The 22,055-nt window shown below is 44.0% G+C and overlaps 1 protein-coding gene across 1 annotated transcript in view; it reads left to right on the plus strand.

Annotated features, from left to right (window-relative positions):
• The window catches only part of LOC134226967 (5-hydroxytryptamine receptor 1D), a 287,059-nt gene that overhangs the window by 228,907 nt on the left and 36,097 nt on the right, over positions 1-22,055 (plus strand). Inside the window, exons 4-5 of the mRNA XM_062708117.1 lie at positions 5,262-5,334; positions 6,387-6,760. Of these exons, the coding sequence (XP_062564101.1) occupies positions 5,262-5,334; positions 6,387-6,760 (447 nt within the window). The remainder of the gene's footprint in view (positions 1-5,261; positions 5,335-6,386; positions 6,761-22,055) is intronic.

The raw sequence follows: 22,055 nt of genomic DNA on the forward strand, positions 1-22,055 counted from the left end.
AAGTAAAACCGAATAGAAAACATTGTAACGTGCAAATCTGATGGAAATTCATTAGATCAGATGTGCTTTTACCGTTTCAGGTATTGATTGATATAAAATTATGTTAATATACTTTATGAAAGTCCTTCGAAAAATGCCAATTTCTTCAAATTAGCGGTATTAATTTAGCTATATCTCAAAATTTTGACGTGTTAGAGCATATCTGAGGACAGATTCGGATTCAGCGAGCCTAAATATACTGAAGACACATCAATTGGTTCTGAGGACCCGCAAAAGGTTAAATTTTGTTCCCCTGTGTTATCAAACATCAAAAGCATCTCTCCTAATAAAATATTTTACTTTCATATTTCAACTGGGGGAAATGAGGGCTTCGGCAGGTTTTGTTCTGGTCAAATTTGGCCTAAACATTCTTTGACCATCAAAGAATATTGTAGTCAAATTTCATAAAATTTTGTCAATAAAACCCCCCCTGACAGTAATAGAACAAAACCTGCCAAAGCTGTCATTTCCCCTGGATCGTTTCAATTATTTAGATATTTTATAAAAGTTCATTTCAAGTGGTTCAAGGCAAGCAATTACCATGCGTTTCCACTAAGTTGGCAAGTGGTGCGATTGTAAGAACTAATGAAGGCTCCCCCAGATCTAAGCGATTCCATCGCCGTGACGACGACAACCAATCGCCGCGATTCTATCGTTTAGTCGCTGCAGGCAATATGTTATTTAGGCTTCCATACTAACGGCGACAGATTCGCAGTCGCCAAGCGATAGACCCGCGTCGCGATTGTCGCATCGTGTGTGTTTGGGGAAATCTTAAATGCTCCTCCAGACCCAAGCGATTTCATCGACGTGACGGTCAGCAGGGATCGTAAAGCCCTTGGAAATAATCTCTTAGGTCATTGGACAAAAACACAATAAATAAAATAAATAACTTCTTAAAACATTTATTAACAAATTAGTTCCATGACAACGAAATGATATTTCTTGATAGCCCCTAACCCCAATTCTTGCTCACCAATTTTACTTCTCCATTTATCGAGAACTAGTTGTTGAAAACGGTTATAGTCCACAAGTTTTTTTTACAATGATATAATCATTGCTAGTGATATTGAGGCACCGTTTAGTGGAGCACACTGTCAATAGATATAAGCGCAAAAAGCTCTAGCAAGCGCTCTCTTCAGGTTGCGAGAAAGAACATTAGCGATGGTTTCCTCGAGGGCTACCACTTCGATACAGTAGCTTACACGCAGTCACGTCAGATTGTCAGACACGTCAGATTGCAGCAGTCCGATTGAACAAGAGTAGCCAAACCCAAACGTCAAAGACGAAACACAGAGTACACTGGGAAAAACGCATTATGCGAATAGATATAGGTGACAATTTGTTGAAACACTAAGTAAAAACATATTCATAACCAAACCCTTATTTAACCTCAAGTTGAGATTGAATAAGAGTCGACGGTTATCTCGGAGAAGCAAAAGGTCAACTACGCCATAGCTCCGGTTAGCGCAGCGAGGGCTCAATACTGTGAAGGGGTACTTCACAAGCTCCGCTTGCGGTAAGGTTCTTATAAGACCTCCCTACCCGGGCAGAAGCCATGAACCGAATAACAAAACATGATATGGACTTGATTGATATAAGAGATAAAAGAACAGGCAACAATATCAAAAATTTGCACCGAAATATCATTTAAATATCAAAATATGCTATGAACAAGAACAAACTAATGGCACTTGATATCGATCACTTATTACAAATAGCATATATGATTTCCTCATGATCTTTTAGTGCAAAATATTGTTATTGTCGTCTGATCTTTTATCTCTTATATCCATCATGTCCATATCTCATTTTGCTATTTTATCAAAATTTGATATTATTGATCTATTTTCGTCTACTCGGGTAAACATTCATTCGTAGGCACGGTAACCATAAAGCCGCATCACACCGAGAATTGAGGGTCACCTGTACGGTGGACTTTTACCACTGACTGGAACAGGCAATCCGTAATGTTATTCTTAGCCAGATAACCAGCTGCCTACACCACACGGCTATCTAGGCTGTTCGTTGCGAGAAGTTGACATTGACTTTACATCAACTCTCAATGTGGCCGAATAGCCGAAAGGTACATTGGAACGAGTATTAAATCCGACGATTAGTGATGAACTTAATTTTAAAATCACTTAAATAAAGAATATAAAAAAATCCGACGATATATCCAAAGCGGGATTTAAGTTGTCAAGTCGCATATCGGCATCTGAAGCCATCATGCTTCGTGTGGATGACAGCTATTAGGAAGGACGTCGTTTTGTCAAGAGCAATGACCTAAGAAATGCAAGGCTTGGATTCGTAAGACCATCACTGGGGAACATCTTATTTATTTACAGGGGTTAGACAAAACGGTTGAGATAGGTAAAATTTTGTCCAAATTTCAATCAGCATAACTTTTCGCAGAATAATCCGATTTTGATGAAATCGGTATTATCAGAAGCGGACACTCTTCTGGTATACTGTTGCCATGCAAAACCTCAGATAGGTCCTTGGCCACCGGAGATGTTTCGGGTTCTTCCATTTTTTCCTCTGCTTGTCATTTTATGTGACGTTTACTTTCATCATGTTTTATTTTTTCTTCAAAAATTAGAACTAATATGCAGACCAACGCTGGCTGTAGATCGAGAATCCATAAAAACTACGCAAAGATATGGTTTATTTATTATTTATTACCAGACCGGAGAGTCTGTGCCATACACAAAAGTCTTCTCGTTCTCCATTCGGCTCGGTCCATGGCTACACGTCGCCAACCACGCAGTCTACGGAGGGTCCGCAAGTCATCTTACACCTGATCGATCCACCTTGCCCCGCTGCGCACATCGCCTTCTTGTACCCGTCAGATCATTGACGAGAACCATTTTCACCGGATTACTATCCGACATTCTGGCTACGTGCCCGGCCCACTGCAGTCTTCCAATTTTCGCGGTGTGAACGATGCATGGTTCTTCAAACAGCTGATGCAACTCGTGGTTCATTCGCCTCCTCCATGTACCGTCCGCCACTTGCATCCCATCATAGATGGTAAGCAGCACTTTCCTTTCGAAAACACCAAGTGAGCATTGGTCCTCCACGAGCATCGTCCTGGTCTCGTGTGCGTGTCCGTAGAGGACTACCGGTCTAATGAGCGTTTTGTACATTGTCAGTTTGGTACGGTGACGAACTCTATTGGATCGGAACGTCTTGCAGAGTCCGATTTCCTGCCATGATACGTTTTCGAATTTCTCTGCTAGTATCGTTATCGGAGATCTTATTCAACCACCTCGATTTCGTCACCACCAATACAAACTTGTGGTGGGTGGCTTACGTTAATAATAATAAAAAATAAATAATCGTGCCAATCTCTGCCCTTCGTATTACTCCCTCCAAAGCGATGTTGAATAGCAGACACGACAGACCATCACCTTGCGTAATACATAACCCGATCCATCGTCGCCTTGATTAACTGCATCAGTTTATCTGAAAATCCGTTTTCGTGCATTAGATGATGTGTGGGGATACGACACACCTAATCTGTGGTAGAGAGTTCACTCATAAATCCCGCCTGGTACGGCCCCACAAACTCCCTTGCAATTGGTGTTAGTCGGCTGCATAAAACTTGGGAGAGTAGTTTGTAGACGGCGTTCAGCAATGTGATTGTGCAGTAGTTGCTACAATCCAGCTTATCGCCCTTTTTGTAGATGGGACACACGACACCTTCCATCCACCCCTGCGGTAGAACCTCATCCTCTCAAACTTTGGTAATTACCCAATGCAGCGCTGTAGTCAGTGCTTCACCACCGAGATTAAACAGCTCTCCTGGTAGTTGATCAACCCCACGATTTTTTTTTTGTTTTTCAGCCGGCCGATCTCCTAGATTTCCTGGAGATCCAGAGCCGGAAGACTTATGTCCTGCGCGCGTGCACCCAGGTTCATTACCATACCGCCACCGTTGTCTGCCATATCGCCATTCAGGTGGCTTTCGTAGTGCTGCTGCCACCTTTGGATCTCCTCACGTTCGTTCGTAAGAAGGCTCTCGTGTATATCCTTACACATATCGAACTGTGCCACGTGGCCCTTTTGTGAACGGTTTAATTTCTCATATACCTTTCGTGCTTTATTTGCGTGGTACAGTCATTTGGTAATTTCGAGTAGTCACACGCAAAAAAGCGTTCCCGAATTGATGAACCAGCAAAAATACACCGTGATTTATTTCATGGATTCGGGAACAATAGTCACGATTTCCAGAATGTTCTCGAAATCGTGGCTGTTGTTCCCGAAAAAAATACACCGTAAACTTATTAGCTCACGAATTCATGAACGCTTTTTTTGCGTGCATGGTTGAATCGACCGAAACTTATTCGATAACCGTAGCATAAAATGTGATGCCTTATTTTACATCGTAATAATGATTCTGACCATATAACATGCTATTTTTCATTATGTGAGAACTGGGAACTAAGTTTTAAAGCGACAAAGTGTATGTAGCGTGCCAGTGAAAAAGAGTTAATAGCCCCACCCAATTCTGCGTGACTCTTTATTGTGTATGGAAAATATTGAAACTATTCTTATTTTTATTAATAACAAGAATTAATGCTGTCATCTAACGCCCGTTTTTAATGAATTTATGGATGTGAATTTTGGTTTTCACTATCAATTAGTCACCGACCAACATTAGTGGAAAGAGATCAGTTTTCATGCTTATACTCGTCTATTTCTTTCCAACTGGAAGCTTTCCGGAAGGAGTCATTCGATGTAGGTAGGCAACAAAATTTCAATCCACATGCTTCAAAATATCTACCAAATGCGGTACTTTGGTGTAGGCATTCAACACATCAAAATTTGGTTAAATCGCCGCTGTGTTAGATTCCTCCTCTCCTTGCAATCTTTCTCGAGAGTAGTTTCTGATCCAAGCGACAAGTAGTGCCCAAAAAATAAGATGAAAACGGAAGGTGCCAAAGGGCATAACGCAATATCTGGCAATGGCAGTTTGATTGCAGTAGCGAAATTTTATGGGGCTGTGTTTTATTGATTTTTCATTCACTTGGATACCTTTTGTTTCATGTGAGCTCAGCACTGGTTAAATCAGAAAACGGACACGCCATCATGCACCATCATCATCGCCAGTTGGACACTTTTACGATCAGTACTTCTTGGATTTTTTTTCTGTTTCGCAGCTGTTCAATTGTTTGAGTATTGTAGTGCACATTCACCAACCGTTTTTTTATTATTTCCAGGGCTGTGTAGCGATATTGAGTATAACGTGGATTTTATGTTTGACCTGTTTTGGACTTTTGGTGCTACCAAAAGGTAAGTTGAATATTTCTCTCGTCATTTCTGTACACTGGTGCTCCATAGAGATATGTTTTTAATTGTTATGTATCTGTTCGACACATGAAGGCACACCTTTCAGTATTTTATTAGTTGAATGCGATTAAATTTGTTTCAAACCGATGATTAAGTTGGCATACCAACAGCATTTTTTTTCCAATGGCACGTAATTAAGTGGAACATTCAAAATTGAAATTGAAAACGAAGGATTATAAGATCCACTCGACATGTGAAAATACTATTTGTAAACAAAAAAAATTAAACCTCTAATAAGTATGTATATATTTCCTCATACCGATGCAAGCAATATAGTTTTCTAAATAATGGAAACATTCTAAAGGTATCACTCCGGGTAAAGTTAGATGTGTAGGGTATTTCTAGTATATAGACTTAATGCATATTGTTGGAAGGTAAACGAAGATCAGTCCCCTCTAATGCAGTAGTCTAGCAGCAAAGTAGTCCAGTAGCAAAGCTGAAATAATAAAAATGACAGTTGTTTGTGGCTCCTTTTTTGAACGGGGTGCCCTTCGAAACGCGAGTGCATTTAGTTTTATATTCCGGGGGGCTTCTCCTTTACCGAAGACTTCGAAACTCTTTTATTAAAAATTATGTCTGCCTAGAATCAATTGTGTTTGGCTTATGTGAATAAAGTTTAATATATCCAATATTTTCTTATGAAGCAATGAGCCCATTAGAGGTTGTAATGCCCCCAGGAGAAGAGATCAACTTTAATAATTGCTATGTGGATCCTCCCTTAAAATTACCAGTACTGAAACTTCGCTTTCATAATGAGAACATCTCATATGTAACTTGCTCCAAACTAATTTATTTCATATTATAAATTTGCTCCCACATTGTCGAGACATATTTTCGTATCGATAAAACTTATTGTGAAAGGCAGGGCATTGAGTTACTACAGAACAATTATTTTTGGATTTGATATTTAGAAATACACCGAAATCGAATTTCCCACAACTTCCGGAATTGCTGACCCAGTATTCTGTCCTGCCGTCTCATTCATCTCTCCGTAGGGTATTACTTCAACAAATCCGGACTGCTGGCGTGCGAACCGTTCTACAGTAAATCGTCCTACCGGATACTGTCCAGTTGTGCGCTGTACTTTCCTACGACGATGGTGCTGATGTATTGCTACGGGTCAAGTTTCCACGCCAATAGATACAGACTAACGACGCCAGCCGCCGTTAGTGCGGCCGCTGCCGCTCTATCCTCGATGCAGCAGGCGAACTCCGACGGCAACGGGGACCGGTCCGGAGACGGCGGCTGCGGTGGAGGAGCCACAACAACTACGACGACCGAAATCGGCACGGTCAACAACTCGTCCTGCGCCGGAACTCCTACGGCCATCTCCGTTGCGACGCCCTCGTCCTTGTCGTTCTCGGAAAAGGTAGGTGTCGCTTTTTGTGCAATCACACATGCTTCGATCCGTATTATATATAAAAACACACCTGCATACCATTTCTCCTCTGATTCTCGGAGCCGATATAATTTAATCACATATTGTTAACCTCTCGCAGATTACTTTCCCTCTGCTTTGTTTGGTCTCAAATCAGTGCAATTGTGCAGATAGTTTTGCGAAAGCACCATACTATAGTGTGCTTTTGAACTGTACAAATAGAACTCAACTTTCAACTTTAAATACTGTTGTTTGTGATACAGAACGCTAAACGATATCAGTTTTCTGAATTATTATTTATTGTAATTAAAATTTTAACCCCCCCTAAAAAAATAGATTTTTTCCATAGAAAATAAGGATATTGGCAATTAAGAAATCAGGGTGCTCTTTTTGATTTTTTGTGGATAGTTTTTATTTTCTTGTGAGAAAAATAATTGTTTTGTGAAAAATGTTGTAATTGTTCGTTGCAAATATTGATTTTTATTATATTCAGTATTTTTTTTAATCGAACATTTTGCTAAATTCTTCTATTATAATTGTAATTTTTCCTTTTAAATGTGCTAATATATTTTTGTTTCGTGAAAAATTCGTTATTGTGTATGGAAATTTTTAATAAATCATGAAAATTTTATAGTTACTTGTTGGTTATACGCTTATTTTTTTATTGGCGATTTCCTATTTTTTATGGAATTTCTAATTCTTTATGGAAAATTTTATTTTGCTGCTGTTTATGTAAATGAAAAAAAAAATGTTTTCAAAATAAAGAACGAGAAAAATATGCAATAATCTCTAAATAATAAGCAATCCTCTTACGACGGTACCCCGTGGGCATAGCATCAATTTATTCACTTCATTGTCACGGAAAAACTATTATTCCTCATCCGCAACAATACGAGCATGGCGACGTCGCTCCATAGGAAAACCCGTAAATAACAATTCGAACGAGAGGCTGATGCACATTGGCTGAACCGGCCGATCGTTGTCGACTGTCTCATCTGTAGAAAAACATGACCTCGTGGCTTGTTCGACACCGCACAACAATGCAGGACGATTTCAACGTGTAAATAAACATTAGGTCGGACATCGAGCGGGCGATAATTGCAATGTAATTCTGATTGTCGTTCTAATTATTGTTATAGGTTATGGTGTGCTGCGTACGTGTGCAAACACTTGTACGCTATGTTAACCAATGGCAACTACAGCAACAATAATTAAACCACAGTTGGTGAAAACACGGAAAACCGTCCGTTCTCATTAAAGTCAAATTCGCTGTACCGTTTATGGGTACAATCGATACCACTTGCAAGGCTCGTATAATGAATCCACATCTACGTACATTACCCTCAAATTGATTGGAATAAATCCACAAGGAATACGTACTACAGCTGTGGTTTTGGATGAGCGATTCACGCACGGAGGATAATTGCCACGGTCGTATTGATTTCAGCTGAATTGTCTGATGATATAGCTGATCTGGCGATGATACGAGGAAGATACAGATAAGAGTCAGCCAATCGGTATCAGATTTCGTTAATTACAATAAACGTCAGTCAGATGAATCAATCTGTACATGCGAAGTGCAATGGATACATCTAGCTATTATGTTGCTAATACGTGTAATACGAGGGGCATTAGAATGCATTTTTTGCAATTCTAAATCATAATAGGGGAAGGTAGCGGGGCAATTTGCCCTACTTAAGCAAAGACTGCTCTAATGTCTTAGCTGTAAAGATTTTCATGGGTATTTTTATCTCATGCAACAGTTTTCACATTTTAAAAAAGTGGTGATATTTCGTTGTCGGAAAACTTATGAACCAAAACGCCTTTTAGCTGGCAACTCTTAAAGAACAAAGTACCACGCGTCAGCGAATCAGCATTCTTGGTATGGACCGTGCGTGGAGACGCGTAGTACATTGTGGGTTAGTCCCACTTGAGGCGTTTTGCCTCGCTGAAAGATGTTTCATCAAAATGTGGAAAATTTCGATTTTCCTACCGTCCTATCTAATATTGACACTTTTTTCGCCTAACCTCCATAATTTAAGTCTATTTGTGTTATGGGCATCTTAAACACGGTAAATATGAGGGGATATCCAAAAAGCGTTTTGGGGATTGTCGTACTATCCAAACCCCAAAACCAATTTCCCGAATGCGATTTCCTCGAATGTAATTTCTCCGAATGTTTTTTTTAACTTTATTTATGTGATTTCTCCGAATGTAACAATTCCCCGAATGCAATTTTCCCGAATGTAGCACTTCCCCGAAAATAATGCATTCCCTGCAAACGATTGTACGACAATTCCCCGAAAACCAATTCCCCGAATAAATTTCCCCGAACGTAACAATTCCCTGAATGCGATTTTATGATATTATATGATTTTATTTTAAATGAACTCGTTTGTGTCATCATAGTGAGCGTTGTATTTTTGTACATTAATAAACTCATTCGTTGCTAATCACTGTACCTGTTCAGACGTTATATTTCTATCAGGTTATGAGCCCAGGATAGCTCCTAGCAACCGGCCGATAACAAGCCGAAAGTGAAATTTTTTATCAAGAAGTTTTTTTTTCAGAAACATGTCCGTAAGAAGAAAGGGAGATGGAGTATTACCACCTCAAGACGACGTTGCGATTGAAAATGTTCGTAATTCTGCTCAAGTCAACTGTTCTGAGGAATGTGGACGGTGGAGGAAATCAGCAAGCAAGAGCGTGCGAGCAGAGAGTTCCATTCAACAGCGTGTCCCATCAATCTCTGGAGAAGCTGAAAGGCCGTGACGACTATGCGGCGTGGGCGTTCGGAATGCGGATGGTAATGATAAAGGAAGGAACCTGGCGTGCCATTAATTCTCCGGACAACGTTCAGATCAGTGACGACCTCTCGGACCGTGCCTTAGCGACGATTTGCCTGAGTATCGAAAGGTACAATTACAGTCTGGTTCAGACAAGTCTCCGAACGGCGTTCCAGGACAGCGGGAAGTATAGGAAGATTAGTCTGCTGCGGAAGCTGATGATATTGGAGCTTGAAGACTGTTCATCCGTTGAAGAGTATGTGGAAGAAATTTCGACAACGAGCCAGAAACTTCAAGAAATTGGTTTCCCGTGTCCGAAACAAGTGGTCAAGAAAAAGGACAAATCAAACATGAAATGTTTCAAGTGCGAGAAACTTGGGCACTACGCGTCGGAATGCCCACAGAAACCGAGTTTCAAGAACGAAAAGAACTTCCGAGGCGTGAAGAAGAAGGCACTGCTGGCATGTAAGAAGCAGAATGGATCAGTAGTAGAATGGATACTAGATTCTGGAGCTGGAAACCATATGTGTAGGGACAAGGCTGCTCTTGTAGGCGCAAAGCAGGTGTCGCAGTCTATCTACGTGGCAGACGCATCCGAGATAGCGGTTGTGGCCGTAGGCCATGTCGAACTAAACGCTGAAGTGGATGGTGAGTGCTGTAGCCTAGATGTCACTAACGTTTTATGTGTTCCAGACTTTGCAGTGAGGGGGCAGCAGGGACAGTAGGGACAGCATGGACCATGTCCAAGGGCTTGACGACCCCTCCCCAGCTGTCTGCGAGTCAGGGAGAACTGCCTAGGGCGTGGTGGGATTTAGCAGTGGGCTCTGCTAAAATCCCTCCCAAAAAACCACAAGTGCCCGTAAGCAGACTCTATCAAAGCGACTGTGTGCCGCTTCAAAAGCACAAGCCCAGGGAGTGCCATTGGCACATCAGGATTGATCCCAGTAAGATCCTGATTATGGTATACTGGTTGCATGTTATTGGTCTTGTTTTTGGATATTGAGATATTGTGAACGCAAGGGCTGGTAGTCTGGTTATTCTATTCTCTTAGTAAGGCCGGGTGACACCGACCTGAAACGGCGAATGGGCTAATGGCCAGGCTGTCTTCCGTCCCCTAAAACCGTGGCAGGCCTTGTGGCACGCGGTACAATCCTGTGGCTCAGCTGGTAGCTGAGTGGGAGTAGGCTCAGATGCTTCTTCCTGACTAGCGCTGATCTGGCTCTGAACACGAAAGTGTCAACTCTCGCATGGCCTCCCTGCATGCCGCAAGGTATGTATAGATATCCATGGGATCGCGAAGGTGACTACACCAGCAGGATTCGACAGTAGCCGCGAGGGGGCCCAACAAACATGAGTTTCCCATTAAAATTTCAAAAACGACGAAGGAAGGAGGTGAGGCGAATGGCGACAAGGAGAACCCTTCCGCCAGGCGCAGTGGCCTTGATCGGTCACCCCAAAGATCGCCGGGGAGGCGATGGCGGAGCACGTGGTGGGTCGGAAGAGCCCAGACAACCACACATCGCATAAGAATGTACGATTAAAATCGTTTAGCGATCCAAATTTCATCAAAATCGCATTGTAGTGCGAAGCTCATAAGTCTATTTATAAACTTTCCCGCACAGTAGGCTTTTTTTCGAGTTTATTCCAGATTCATATGTTGATATCGCATATTCCGGCAAACAAACTCAAATGAAATCGGATTATCTGTCAAACAGAGTTTGTTATCACAAACTACATCGGAATGTATAACGAACAAACTCGCATTAAAATCGTGCATACCGCATACACTGCCGTGCAACATCGGATAAGAAATACACATATACCGCCTCCACTTTTGAACGCAAAAAGCGTTTTCGCGACTGGTGTGCGATGAAATTTGTGTGCATAGGCATCGCATAACAGAAAAACAATTCTATTATGCATGCTTTCTGGTTGTCTGGGAGGTGCCGGTGGATGTTAAGATGGACGGCCCCACTCTGACCAAAGTCATTAACTCGGTGATGACTAACCACGGTGAGGATGGAGTCCAGACGATGGAGGTGATTACGGACGTCTCGGACGTAATCATGTCCTTCCTGGACAACCGAGTGAATTATAGTAAGGACTTAAAACAGGCCGTACTAACCCTCTGCGCTCTAGTCGTGGAGGCGAAGTCGGAGTGGAAGTCCTTGCTGGAAGCCAGTAAGGAGGCGGAGCACAAGATCCGTCTTCTTACTGAAGAAAAGGAATTGGCGGTTAGCCAAGCCAAGAAGGCCTCGAAGGAGGCCGAATCGAAGATTCGGCTCCTTGCAGAAGGGAAGCAGCTGGCGGAGAGCCAGACTGCAGAACTTAAACGGCGTATGGCTAACAGCGGAGCAACTCCTAAGCTCAGTAGGGTAACGCAGGAGGCGGACCTGAAAGTAGCTAATAAAGCCTCGGCACGGACCGCAGAAAAGGTCCGAGTGGAGACCGAGAGGAAAATGGTACCTCCACCTAGGAAGATACCAGAGGACCGCCGGGAGGAAGATCTACCATGGACAAAGGTAGTGAATCCTAAAAAGGAGAAAAGAAGCCGCCAGCAGGTCGCAAGGAGTGCGACCAAGGGAAAGGATCCAGCCACCGCCAAGAAGGGTAGAGCCCGTGAGGAAAAGGGTGCGCCTTCTAGTGGGAGTGGCAAGCGGAAGGATAGAGGTGAAGCGATCATTGTCAAGGCTGACGATAAAAGCTACGCCGAAGTCCTAAAGACTATGAGAGGCACCGAGAAGCTCTCTAGTCTAGGGGGGATGTCAACTGCATCCGAAGAACGCGCAAAGGCGAGATGATTCTCGTCTTGAAGCGGGATGCTACTCGGAAGAGTTCCGAGTATAAAAAGTTGACGGAAGAGGTCCTGGGTGACAGGGTCCAGGTTAGAGCCCTGTGCCCAGTCCTGAACATCCAGTGCAAGGGCATGGATGAAATAACCGAAGCCGGAGACCTGGTAGACGCACTGAAGGATCAGTGTAATGTCGAGATCCAGGAATCCGCGATTCGGTTACGCAAAACTTTGCGGGAATTCAGGTTGCTTCATGCCAAGAACCTATGGCGGAGACCAAGAAGGTGCTGGATAAGGTAAAACTGAAGGTGGGTTGGTCGGTGTGCTCGCTGAGCACAAGCCAACCCAATCAGGCCTGACCTCTGCCTTGGCCACGGTCATAAGTCCTATGACTGTAAGGGACCTGACCGTAGTAAGCTGTGCCGTAGGTGCGGAGCCGAAAACCACCAGGCTCGCACCTGCCAGGCTGCACCGAGATGCCTGATCTGTCCTACGGGGGCAGACAACAGGCATCTCACTGGTGCGCAGGCCTGTCCGGCCTCTAGAAGGGTCCAGACATGCAAGTAACACAGCTAAACTTGAACCACTGCGAGGCGGCCCAGCTGCTGCTACAACAGTCGGTTATCGAGTGTAAAGCTGATGTTGCCTTGCTGTCCGACCCATACCGCATCCCTGCTGGAAACGGCAGCTGGATTGCGGACAAGTCCGGTATGGTGGGAATCTGGACTTGTGGGCGCTACCCCATCCAGAAGATAATATCTTCGCCTAACGATGAGGGTTTCGTCATAGCAAAGGTAAACGGTGTTTACTTTTGTAGCTGCTACTGTCCTCCTAGATGGAGTATAGAGCAGTACACTAGGGTAGTTGATACTCTTGCGGCGAAGCTAACTGGCCTTAAACCAGTAGTTGTAGCAGGTGACTTCAATGCGTGGGCAGTGGACTGGGGTTCCCGGTTTACTAACGCTAGAGGTCATATCCTGTTAGAGTCACTAGCGGTATTGAACGTAGTTCTGCTGAACGAAGGTCAAGTGCCAACGTTCAGAGGACCGAGCGGTGATTCATGTATCGATGTCACCTTCTGCAGCGCAGGATGGACTGAAGAACCGAGATGGATGGTCCACGAGGGTCATACTTCTAGCGACCAGAAGAGGTGGTGCAACGGATCCCGGATGGCGCACGTCACAGTTCAACCAAGAGCTGTTGGTGGAGGCGCTGCGCTGGGAGAGGAGGACTACAGGACTAAGCGGTAACGACCTGACGGAAGTACTTACACGTGCTTGCGACGTGGCGATGCCAAGGAAGACCCAGCCCCCAGGAAATCGACAACCAGTGTACTGGTGGTCTGACACGATTGCAGATCTTCGTTGAACCTGTCTTAAAGCTAAAAGAAGGTTGCGACGTGCTAGAACAGACGCTGAGCGACTCGATAGACGAGGGGTATTCCGGACAGCAAGCAGAGCCCTGAACTACGAGATTAAATGTAGCAAGCGAGCCTGCTTCGAACAGCTGTGCAGGATGGCGAATGACACCCCGTGGGGCGATGCATACAGGATAGTGATGTCTAGGACCAATAGCACACCTCCTGAAAGATCCCCAGAGCTGTTAGCCAGTATAGTAGAGGGACTGTTTCCGACACATGAACCATCGGACTGGCCCGCTACACCGTACGAGTCAGTCGACGTGGTACCGCTAGTGACTAACGAAGAGCTTATCGTAGCCGCAAGAAAACTTAAGCTCAATAAGGCGCCAGGCCCGGATGGTATTCCAAACCTGGCCCTTAAACACGCCATTCTTGCCAATCCAGATATGTTCAGGAGCTGCCTCCAGAGATGCATGGACGAAGGAAACTTCCCAGATCGATGGAAACGGCAGAAATTGGTGCTATTACCGAAGCCTGGCAAACAGCCGGGGATCCTTCGGCATACAGACCAATTTGCCTACTCGACACAGCTGGAAAGCTGCTAGAGAGGGTCATTCTGAATAGATTGTCGGCCTATACAGAGTGTGCTGGTGGCTTATCTAGCAACCAGTATGGCTTCCGTAAGGGCCGTTCTACCATCGAAGCAATTCGAGCGGTAACGGATACGGCCAAGATAGCGAGAGGTCTAAACAGAAGAGGTATTAGGTACTGCGCGTTGATTACACTCGATGTAAAAAACGCGTTCAACAATGCTAGCTGGGCAGCAATTGCTGACTCCTGCACCGATTGAGAGTTCCGGATTACCTGTGCAGGATACTGAAAAGCTATTTTCAGAATAGGGTGCTGTTATACAACACTGATGCCGGTCAAAAGTCGATCGTAGTGTCCGCGGGTGTTCCACAGGGATCGATCCTCGGACCGGTTCTGTGGAATATTATGTACGATGGAGTATTACGCCTAAGTCTTCCGGCCGGAGTGAAGATAGAAGGCTTCGCGGATGACGTAATGCTAGAAGTAGCAGGTGACACTCGTCGAAGTCGAACTGAAGGCTTCATACGCGATTGGCAGAGTGGAGGAATGGCTCAACTCGAGGCGGTTGTCCCTTGCACATCACAAGACAGAAGTTGTGGTAGTGCATAACCGTCATGGGCTGCAACAGGCGAGGATAAGAGTAGGGACCTGCACAGTTAACTCCGTGAGGTCTCTCAAGCATCTGGGCGTGATGATCGATGATAAGCTCAATTTTACGAGCCACGTCGATTATGCATGTCAGCGGGCTTCATTGGCGATAAAATCTTTATCACGAATGATGTCCAACAGATCGGCGGTGCATAGTCAAGTGCGTAGGCTGATAGCTGGCGTAGCATTGTCTATCATCCGTTATGGCGTGCCGGCATGGGCCGTAGCACTAAAAGCCGAGTACAATGTAAAGAAATTGATCAGAGTACACCGGCTGATGTGCTTACGTGTCGCGAGCGCATATCGCACCATATCATATGAGGCGGTGTGCGTTATAGCTGGAATGATGCCGATAGACACACTCCTAGAGGAGGATGTGGAGTGCTACAACGAAAGGGACTCGGTGCAAGTGCGACGTGTCAAGAGAGCAGCTTCGTTGCTCAAATGGCAAAGAGCATGGGACACCGCAGTCAAAGGTCGTTGGACCCACAGACTGATTCCAGATGTGTCCAACTGGGTTGATAGGAAGCATGGTCAAGTCAACTTCCACCTAACACAGGTATTGTCTGAACATGGCTGCTTTAAGAAATTCCTACACAGGTTTGGCTTCGCAGATTCTGCGGAGTGTCCTGAATGTGTAGGTGAGGTAGAATCGGCAGAGCATGTGATGTTCGCATGTCCGCGATTCGAGGTAGAACGCAATACCATGCTGCTCATTAGTGGTATGGATACAACCCCGGACAACCTCGTCGAGAGGATGTGCCGGGAAGAAGCTATATGGAATGCGGTGAACACAGCATCTCAACAGATTATGTCGAAACTGCAGCGGTGGTGGCGTCTTGAACAAAACCAACGAGTGCAGTAAGGGCACCTGTGATGCAGTGAACATTTTGCTCACCCCGTCAACCAACATGTCGCGGGTGGGCTGCGGGACCTCAGTATGTAGATATAGAGGTCATTGCGGTTCGCGCGCGGTGGTTGTTGTCGGGGTGCTCGTCTCCAACGTGAGATTATGATACGGACCGCTAGGTTACTATCATAGCTTGCGATCGACGGGTGGTGAGGTAGCCACCCTTGAAGTCGATGTTGTGTGTATTGACGTCAAGTGCGTTAGCATAGGCGTGAGCGTTCTCAATAGTCCCCCCCTGATGTATTGCTTAATTGCGGGCCGGGGGTACGGACTGGCGAAAGGGTTTTGGTTTTAGTGGGTCGGGTAAGAGTTACATGACATACCCACCCCCACACTACCTGAGTACCTCCTCAGGTGTCTGGTTGCAGATTTCCGTTTACCCTTGCTCAAGAAAAAAAAAAAAAAAAAGACCTTGCAGTGAACCTTACCTTCTATCTGTAAGTCGCATCTGTCAGAAAGGCTATTGCATCAATTTCACCAAAGATGCGTGTGAAGTCAAACACGAGTCTACGGGAGAAGTTATCGCTACGGGGCGTGAGAAGGATGACTTATACCAACTGAATCAGGTTGGTCAATCAAGTGCATGTGTGGCACGTCCTGCCACCAATCTGGAGCTTTGGCATCGACGGTTGGGCCACTTAAACGTAGACAGCGTGAAGCGATTACCTGCCATGGTGACAGGAATGGAAACTCCGAATGGAAAGATGTCAACCTGTGTTTCATGTGTCGAAGGGAAGCATCAACGGTCACCGTTCAAGTTCAAAGGCTCAAAAGCGAGAGAGGTCCTCGAGGTGATCCAATGGAGAAGCCTTCACTTGGTGGGAACAAGTATTTCGTCACCTTTATCGATGATGCCAGTCGAATGACCTTCGTCTATTTTCTGAAATCCAAGAAGGACGTGTTTGAAGCGTTTGAAGGAGTTCAAGACCTATTCCGAAACCCAGACCGGAAGAAAATTGAAGTGCCTGCGGACTGACAACGGCGGAGAGTATGTTGGTAAACATGGTAAACATGGCATTCGTCGTGCCTCACAATCCGGAGCAAAACGGGCTAGCTGAACGCATGAAACGGACGAATCAGGAGCGAGCTAAATGTCTACTGCTCGAAGGAAAGATGGACAAACGGTTTTGGGCAGAAGCAGCATCGACAACTGTCTACCTCATCAATCGTTCGCCGACGAAGGGTATCCCGATGACCCCCTTTGAGAAATTTACGGGAGGAAACCCGGACTTATCAAATCTACGTGTCTTTGGAGCAAGAGCTATGTCATATGTTCCGAAGGTCAAGCGTGCGAAATGGGACCCAGTCAATACCATGCATTCTGATTGGCTATTCAGAGTGTTCTAAGGCCTATCGATTGTACAACCCTGAAAGCAAGCAAGTTTTTGAGAGCCGTGATGTGGTGATTCTTGATGAGCGCTCGCGATCGAAGGTATCGATTGCGGAAGAAACCGATAAACCAATGATTTTTTAGGAAACTGATCAGCCAGAAATCATGGATGGTGATCACCATGGAGGAGCCGACTATGATGATACTGTGCACAGTGATCGGGAGCGCCCAATCCAAGTTGAATCGTTCCATCGGTATCAGAAACTATCTCTCGCCGGAATTTATTCCACAGATAACCAAGGACCCTGAAACAGTGAAAGAAGCGTTAGAACGAGAGGATCGTGATCGATGGATTGATGCAATGGAATCAGAATACCACGCATTGTGTGCTAACGAGGATCTTCCAAAGGGACGGAAGACTTTGAAAAATAAATTGGAATTCAAGATCAAAACCAACACGGACGGCACTATCGACCGGTACAAGGCAAGACTGGTGATAAAGGGTTACTCACAGGTGAAAGGAGTGGACTACAGCGAAACTTACTCGCCTGTTGTTCGCTTCGCCACGATTCGTCATCTGCTTGCGCTGGCCGCGCAGTTGAACCTCATCGTTTACCAAATGGACGCTGTGACAGCATTTCTCCAAGGCGATCTGGACGACGAGGAGATATTCATGGAACAACCTGAGGGATTCCAGTGCAAGACAGCGTCAAAGAAAGTTTGCCGATTGAAGAAAGCTTTGTACGGGCTTAAGCAGGCAAGCAGAGTTTGGAATATCAAACTGGATAAGAAACTGAAGCAAATGGGAATGAAGCGCTCAAAGTTCGATACGTGTGTATACCACAAGGTGACCAACAATAAAATCATCATCATAGCAGTGTACGTCGACGACTTTCTTTTGTTCTCCAACGACCAAGGGTTGGTCGACGATGTGAAGCGTCAGTTGTGTGCCGAATTCCAGATGAATGACTTAGGGCCAGTAAAGCAGATTCTGGGGTTGCAAGTCACCATGGCAAATGGCACAATTTCGATCGATCAAGAACTAGACATCGATGAGCTACTCGAGAAGTTTAATATGAGTGATTGCAACCCGGTATCGACTCCGCTGGATGTGAACCAGCGATTACTGAAGACGATGAGCCCTCGAAATGAGAGAGAAGATGAAGCAGATACCATTTCGTGAGCTGATTAGAGGTCTTCAATTTATCGCACAGTGCACGAGGCCGGATATCAGTCACGCTGTAAGTGTGGTCAGTTCGTTTTGCAGTGACCCAGGGCTTCCGCATTGGACAGCAGCCAAAAGAATTTTACGATATATCCGAGGTACCAAACAGTGCAAGCTAACGTACAGACGGGAGGCAGATTCGACGTTTTTCGGATTCAGCGATCCTGATTGGGCAAACGATCCAGAAACGAGACTGTCGGTAAGCGGATATGTGTTTCTCCAGAGTGGCGGAGCTGTTTCATGGAGCTCCAAGAGACAAACCACGGTGGCTCTATCGACCACTGAAGCAGAATACATGGCTCTTTCAACAATTACTCAAGAAGCCGTCTGGTGGAGAGGATTTCTTCGTGAGCTGTACAACATCGACGATGCCTTGGTCATAAAGTGTGATAACAAAAGCTCGATCTGTTTGGCTGAGAAAGAGATGGGTTATTCGGCGAGAACAAAGCACATCGATATCAGACACCATTTCGTTCGAGAACAAATTGAGTTGAAAGCGATAAAATTAGAACATGTGGCTTCCAATCTGCAAGCAGCAGATATCCTGACGAAAGCGTTACCTGGACCGAAACTGAATGAAGACCGGAATATTTTAGGTGTTATATAAATACCAAATCAAGGGGAGATGTTATCATAGTGAGCGTTGTATTTTTGTACATTTATAAACTCATTCGTTGCTAATCACTCAAGGTTTCGATTTTTCATTTCAATGAGATCAAAGCAAGCATTTTTCGGGCCAAGGGAGAAATTTTTCTTTCGTTGTTTATGTTGAGGATCAGCTATCATCCATCAATCTTTTTTCTAGAATAAGCATTGGAAGATAACCGAAAATCTTGCCTATTAGATGAAAATCCTTTCTCGTTTCATTACTTTTCACCCACTTTTCGCGAGAATAATCGCAGAACAATTATAAAATTGTATGGCCGCACCGGGATTTGAACCCAGAATAGTAACAATAATAGCTGTGGGGATGCGCTTACTCTAGTCACACCACCACGCTATATGTATGAAAGCGTTAAGTTATTTGTTCCCCATAAGCTACTACCATTTGCATTGATGATGCCACGAAAAGACCTGAATATGAAAGAAAAGAGCAAACCAACGTTCAGCGGCAATCGAAGTGAGCGAAAATTGTTATCACTCTCCAGGCTGTTTTCTTTCCCGAAAAGCGATTTCTCCCCGAAAACTGTCGTGAGGGAAAATCATGTGCTCCTGAGATTGAGTGAGCATTATGAACCCTGTAATCACTCTAACTGTTCAGACGTTATATTTCTATCAGTTTGTCTGACATAAAGTGAATCAATGAGACAGTGCCTTCTTCAAATGATCCCGTCTACCCGATGTAATGCTAGGAGATGCTAGGAGATAATGCCTTCTTTATATAAACTCATCTATCCAGTATAAAGCGTCTCGAGAAAGAACGTCTGTCCATAATAAGGCAAGAAGAGGAGATAATTCGTTCACTATAGGAGCGCGCTTGCCAGATAAAATAAAAGATTGATATAGAGCAATTATATGTTTCAAAACTGCTGGTATGCTACATTTATCCAAGAAAAAGCTAATTTTTAGAACAATTAAAAAAAAAGCCTAATGCTATTCTGAGAAAATGAATTCGGCAAAATGCTGTTCGATAAAATATTATACATTCAATACATATTGCTTATATATTTTTTCCTTATTCTGGTCGAATTGGCATCATAATTAGAGAGCACATTCATCCTTATTATCATTCTCAATTTATTCATATTTGCATTATTTCGAGCTAACGCCTATTTCTGAAAAAGGGACCGCATCTACCATTATTGCCTTACTTCGTGGGAATGATTTCTTTTAAAGAATGGATTACATCCATATTATCTTATTTCGGGCAGATACGTGTTATTGAAGATAGAATAATAACAATAATAATCTGGGGAAACACTCCCTAAAGAAGCGACGCATTTACCATTGCATTAGTCCGAGCAAATGCATTATTTTTAAAGAAGGAATCACATTCACCATTGCCTTAGTCCGAGCAAACGCAATATTTTTGTTTAAAACGATTCACATCAACCATTGCCTCAAGCTTCTTAAGAAGGTATTTACAGGACAGGAAGAAGAATCGAAGATAAAAAAAAATATTTACCAAAAACGCTTTCAATCCGAATTGCCGTTTGCGATTCTGCTTTTTTAAAAAACACAGCCGTTGTTCGATTATTATAGATCAAAAAGCACCTTGGAAATCTTTCTACCCTGATATTTGTATAATTTAAAAAACACATTTTGGAGGATCAAGAACATCTAATACTACGAAAGGATATTGAGCTGATAAGCGTAGCATAGTTACGGTGTACTTTGTAGATTGGACACTAGTGTCATGTTTTTCTTTTGAAATCCTTATTAAAAATGCTATCAGAAATCAAGGAAGGTGTGATCCTTGATTTCGATCTAAGATAAAAATCACGAAAGCGAGGATTCCCACTCCTGGCCACGCCCATCTTCACCAAAGGATATGTCCAATAAGACACACTTGAACGTATCTTTAAACGCTACTTTTTTTTGGACGCATACAGACGATTGCGAAGATGTGTTTGTAAGAGATACTATGTTTCCAGAGAATTGTTCCATTCGAGGAAATGTTACATTCGGAGAATTGTTACATTCGGGGAAATTGCATTCCTGGAATTGTCGTACAATCATGGATACACTATGCTCAAGAAACCGAGAATGCTCCCCACCTGATAGCATCTTAGGCTGAACCGCAATCTCTTGATTGGTAATTCTATCCCTACGCCTTTGCTCGCATGGCTAACTGGATACTCATCGATTTGTACCAAAAAAGAGGTAAGCATTCGGGGAAATGTAACATTCTGGAAGTTGTTTCATTCGGGGATTTGTGCAGCTGAATGCAGCTAAATGATCATTATAGAACCAGACTTAGCTGCATAATGTTCATTAAAACGAAATATTGCTTGGTGACTGTGGATTGATAAGTGCATCAATTCGTCCTTCCAACAATTCACGTCGTCGTCAAGGAAACTGCAAGTATTCCCGCGTCGGTATACTTATGTCCTCCGACAATTCATCGGTATAACGTTCCGGGTCATGACGTAGGCCCAGTGGCGTAGCCACGGGGGTGGTTTTGGACATAAACCCCCCCAGAGACAAAATTTTCAGAAGATATTTTTTTCATAATTTTTTTTTTCAGAAAACCCCCCCAAACCAATTTTCTGGCTACGCCACTGTGTAGGCCAATGTTGTCTTACATTCAGTGCAAAAAATTATGCTCTTTGATTTTACTCCCTCCTAACAATAATGAACTAAGTAAGTGCAATTAATAGAGGGAGTAAAATCAAAGAGCATATTTTTTGCACTGAGTGTAGGACAACACTGACGTAGGCGTTAATATACAACAAAGGCGTCATCAGCTAGAACCAACTTCAAGTACACCCATCCGGTGCAGCGCAATACCAAATCCCCCGCCGGTGAATCATCAGTCCTTCGTTCCTGGAAATGGAGGTCGTTCGGCATGGGTAGATCGAGAACCATCATCGAATCATCCAGACAGATCGCCGAATTCCCATCATTGGACGGAGAATGAGCCACCAGGGGTCTTCAACTCGCAACAAATTGCCGCAAGACAGGTCGTTGGCAAAGATCTGCCGA

Source organism: Armigeres subalbatus, chromosome 3 (genome assembly GCF_024139115.2).
Source record: "Armigeres subalbatus isolate Guangzhou_Male chromosome 3, GZ_Asu_2, whole genome shotgun sequence".
Lineage (NCBI taxonomy): Eukaryota > Metazoa > Arthropoda > Insecta > Diptera > Culicidae > Armigeres > Armigeres subalbatus.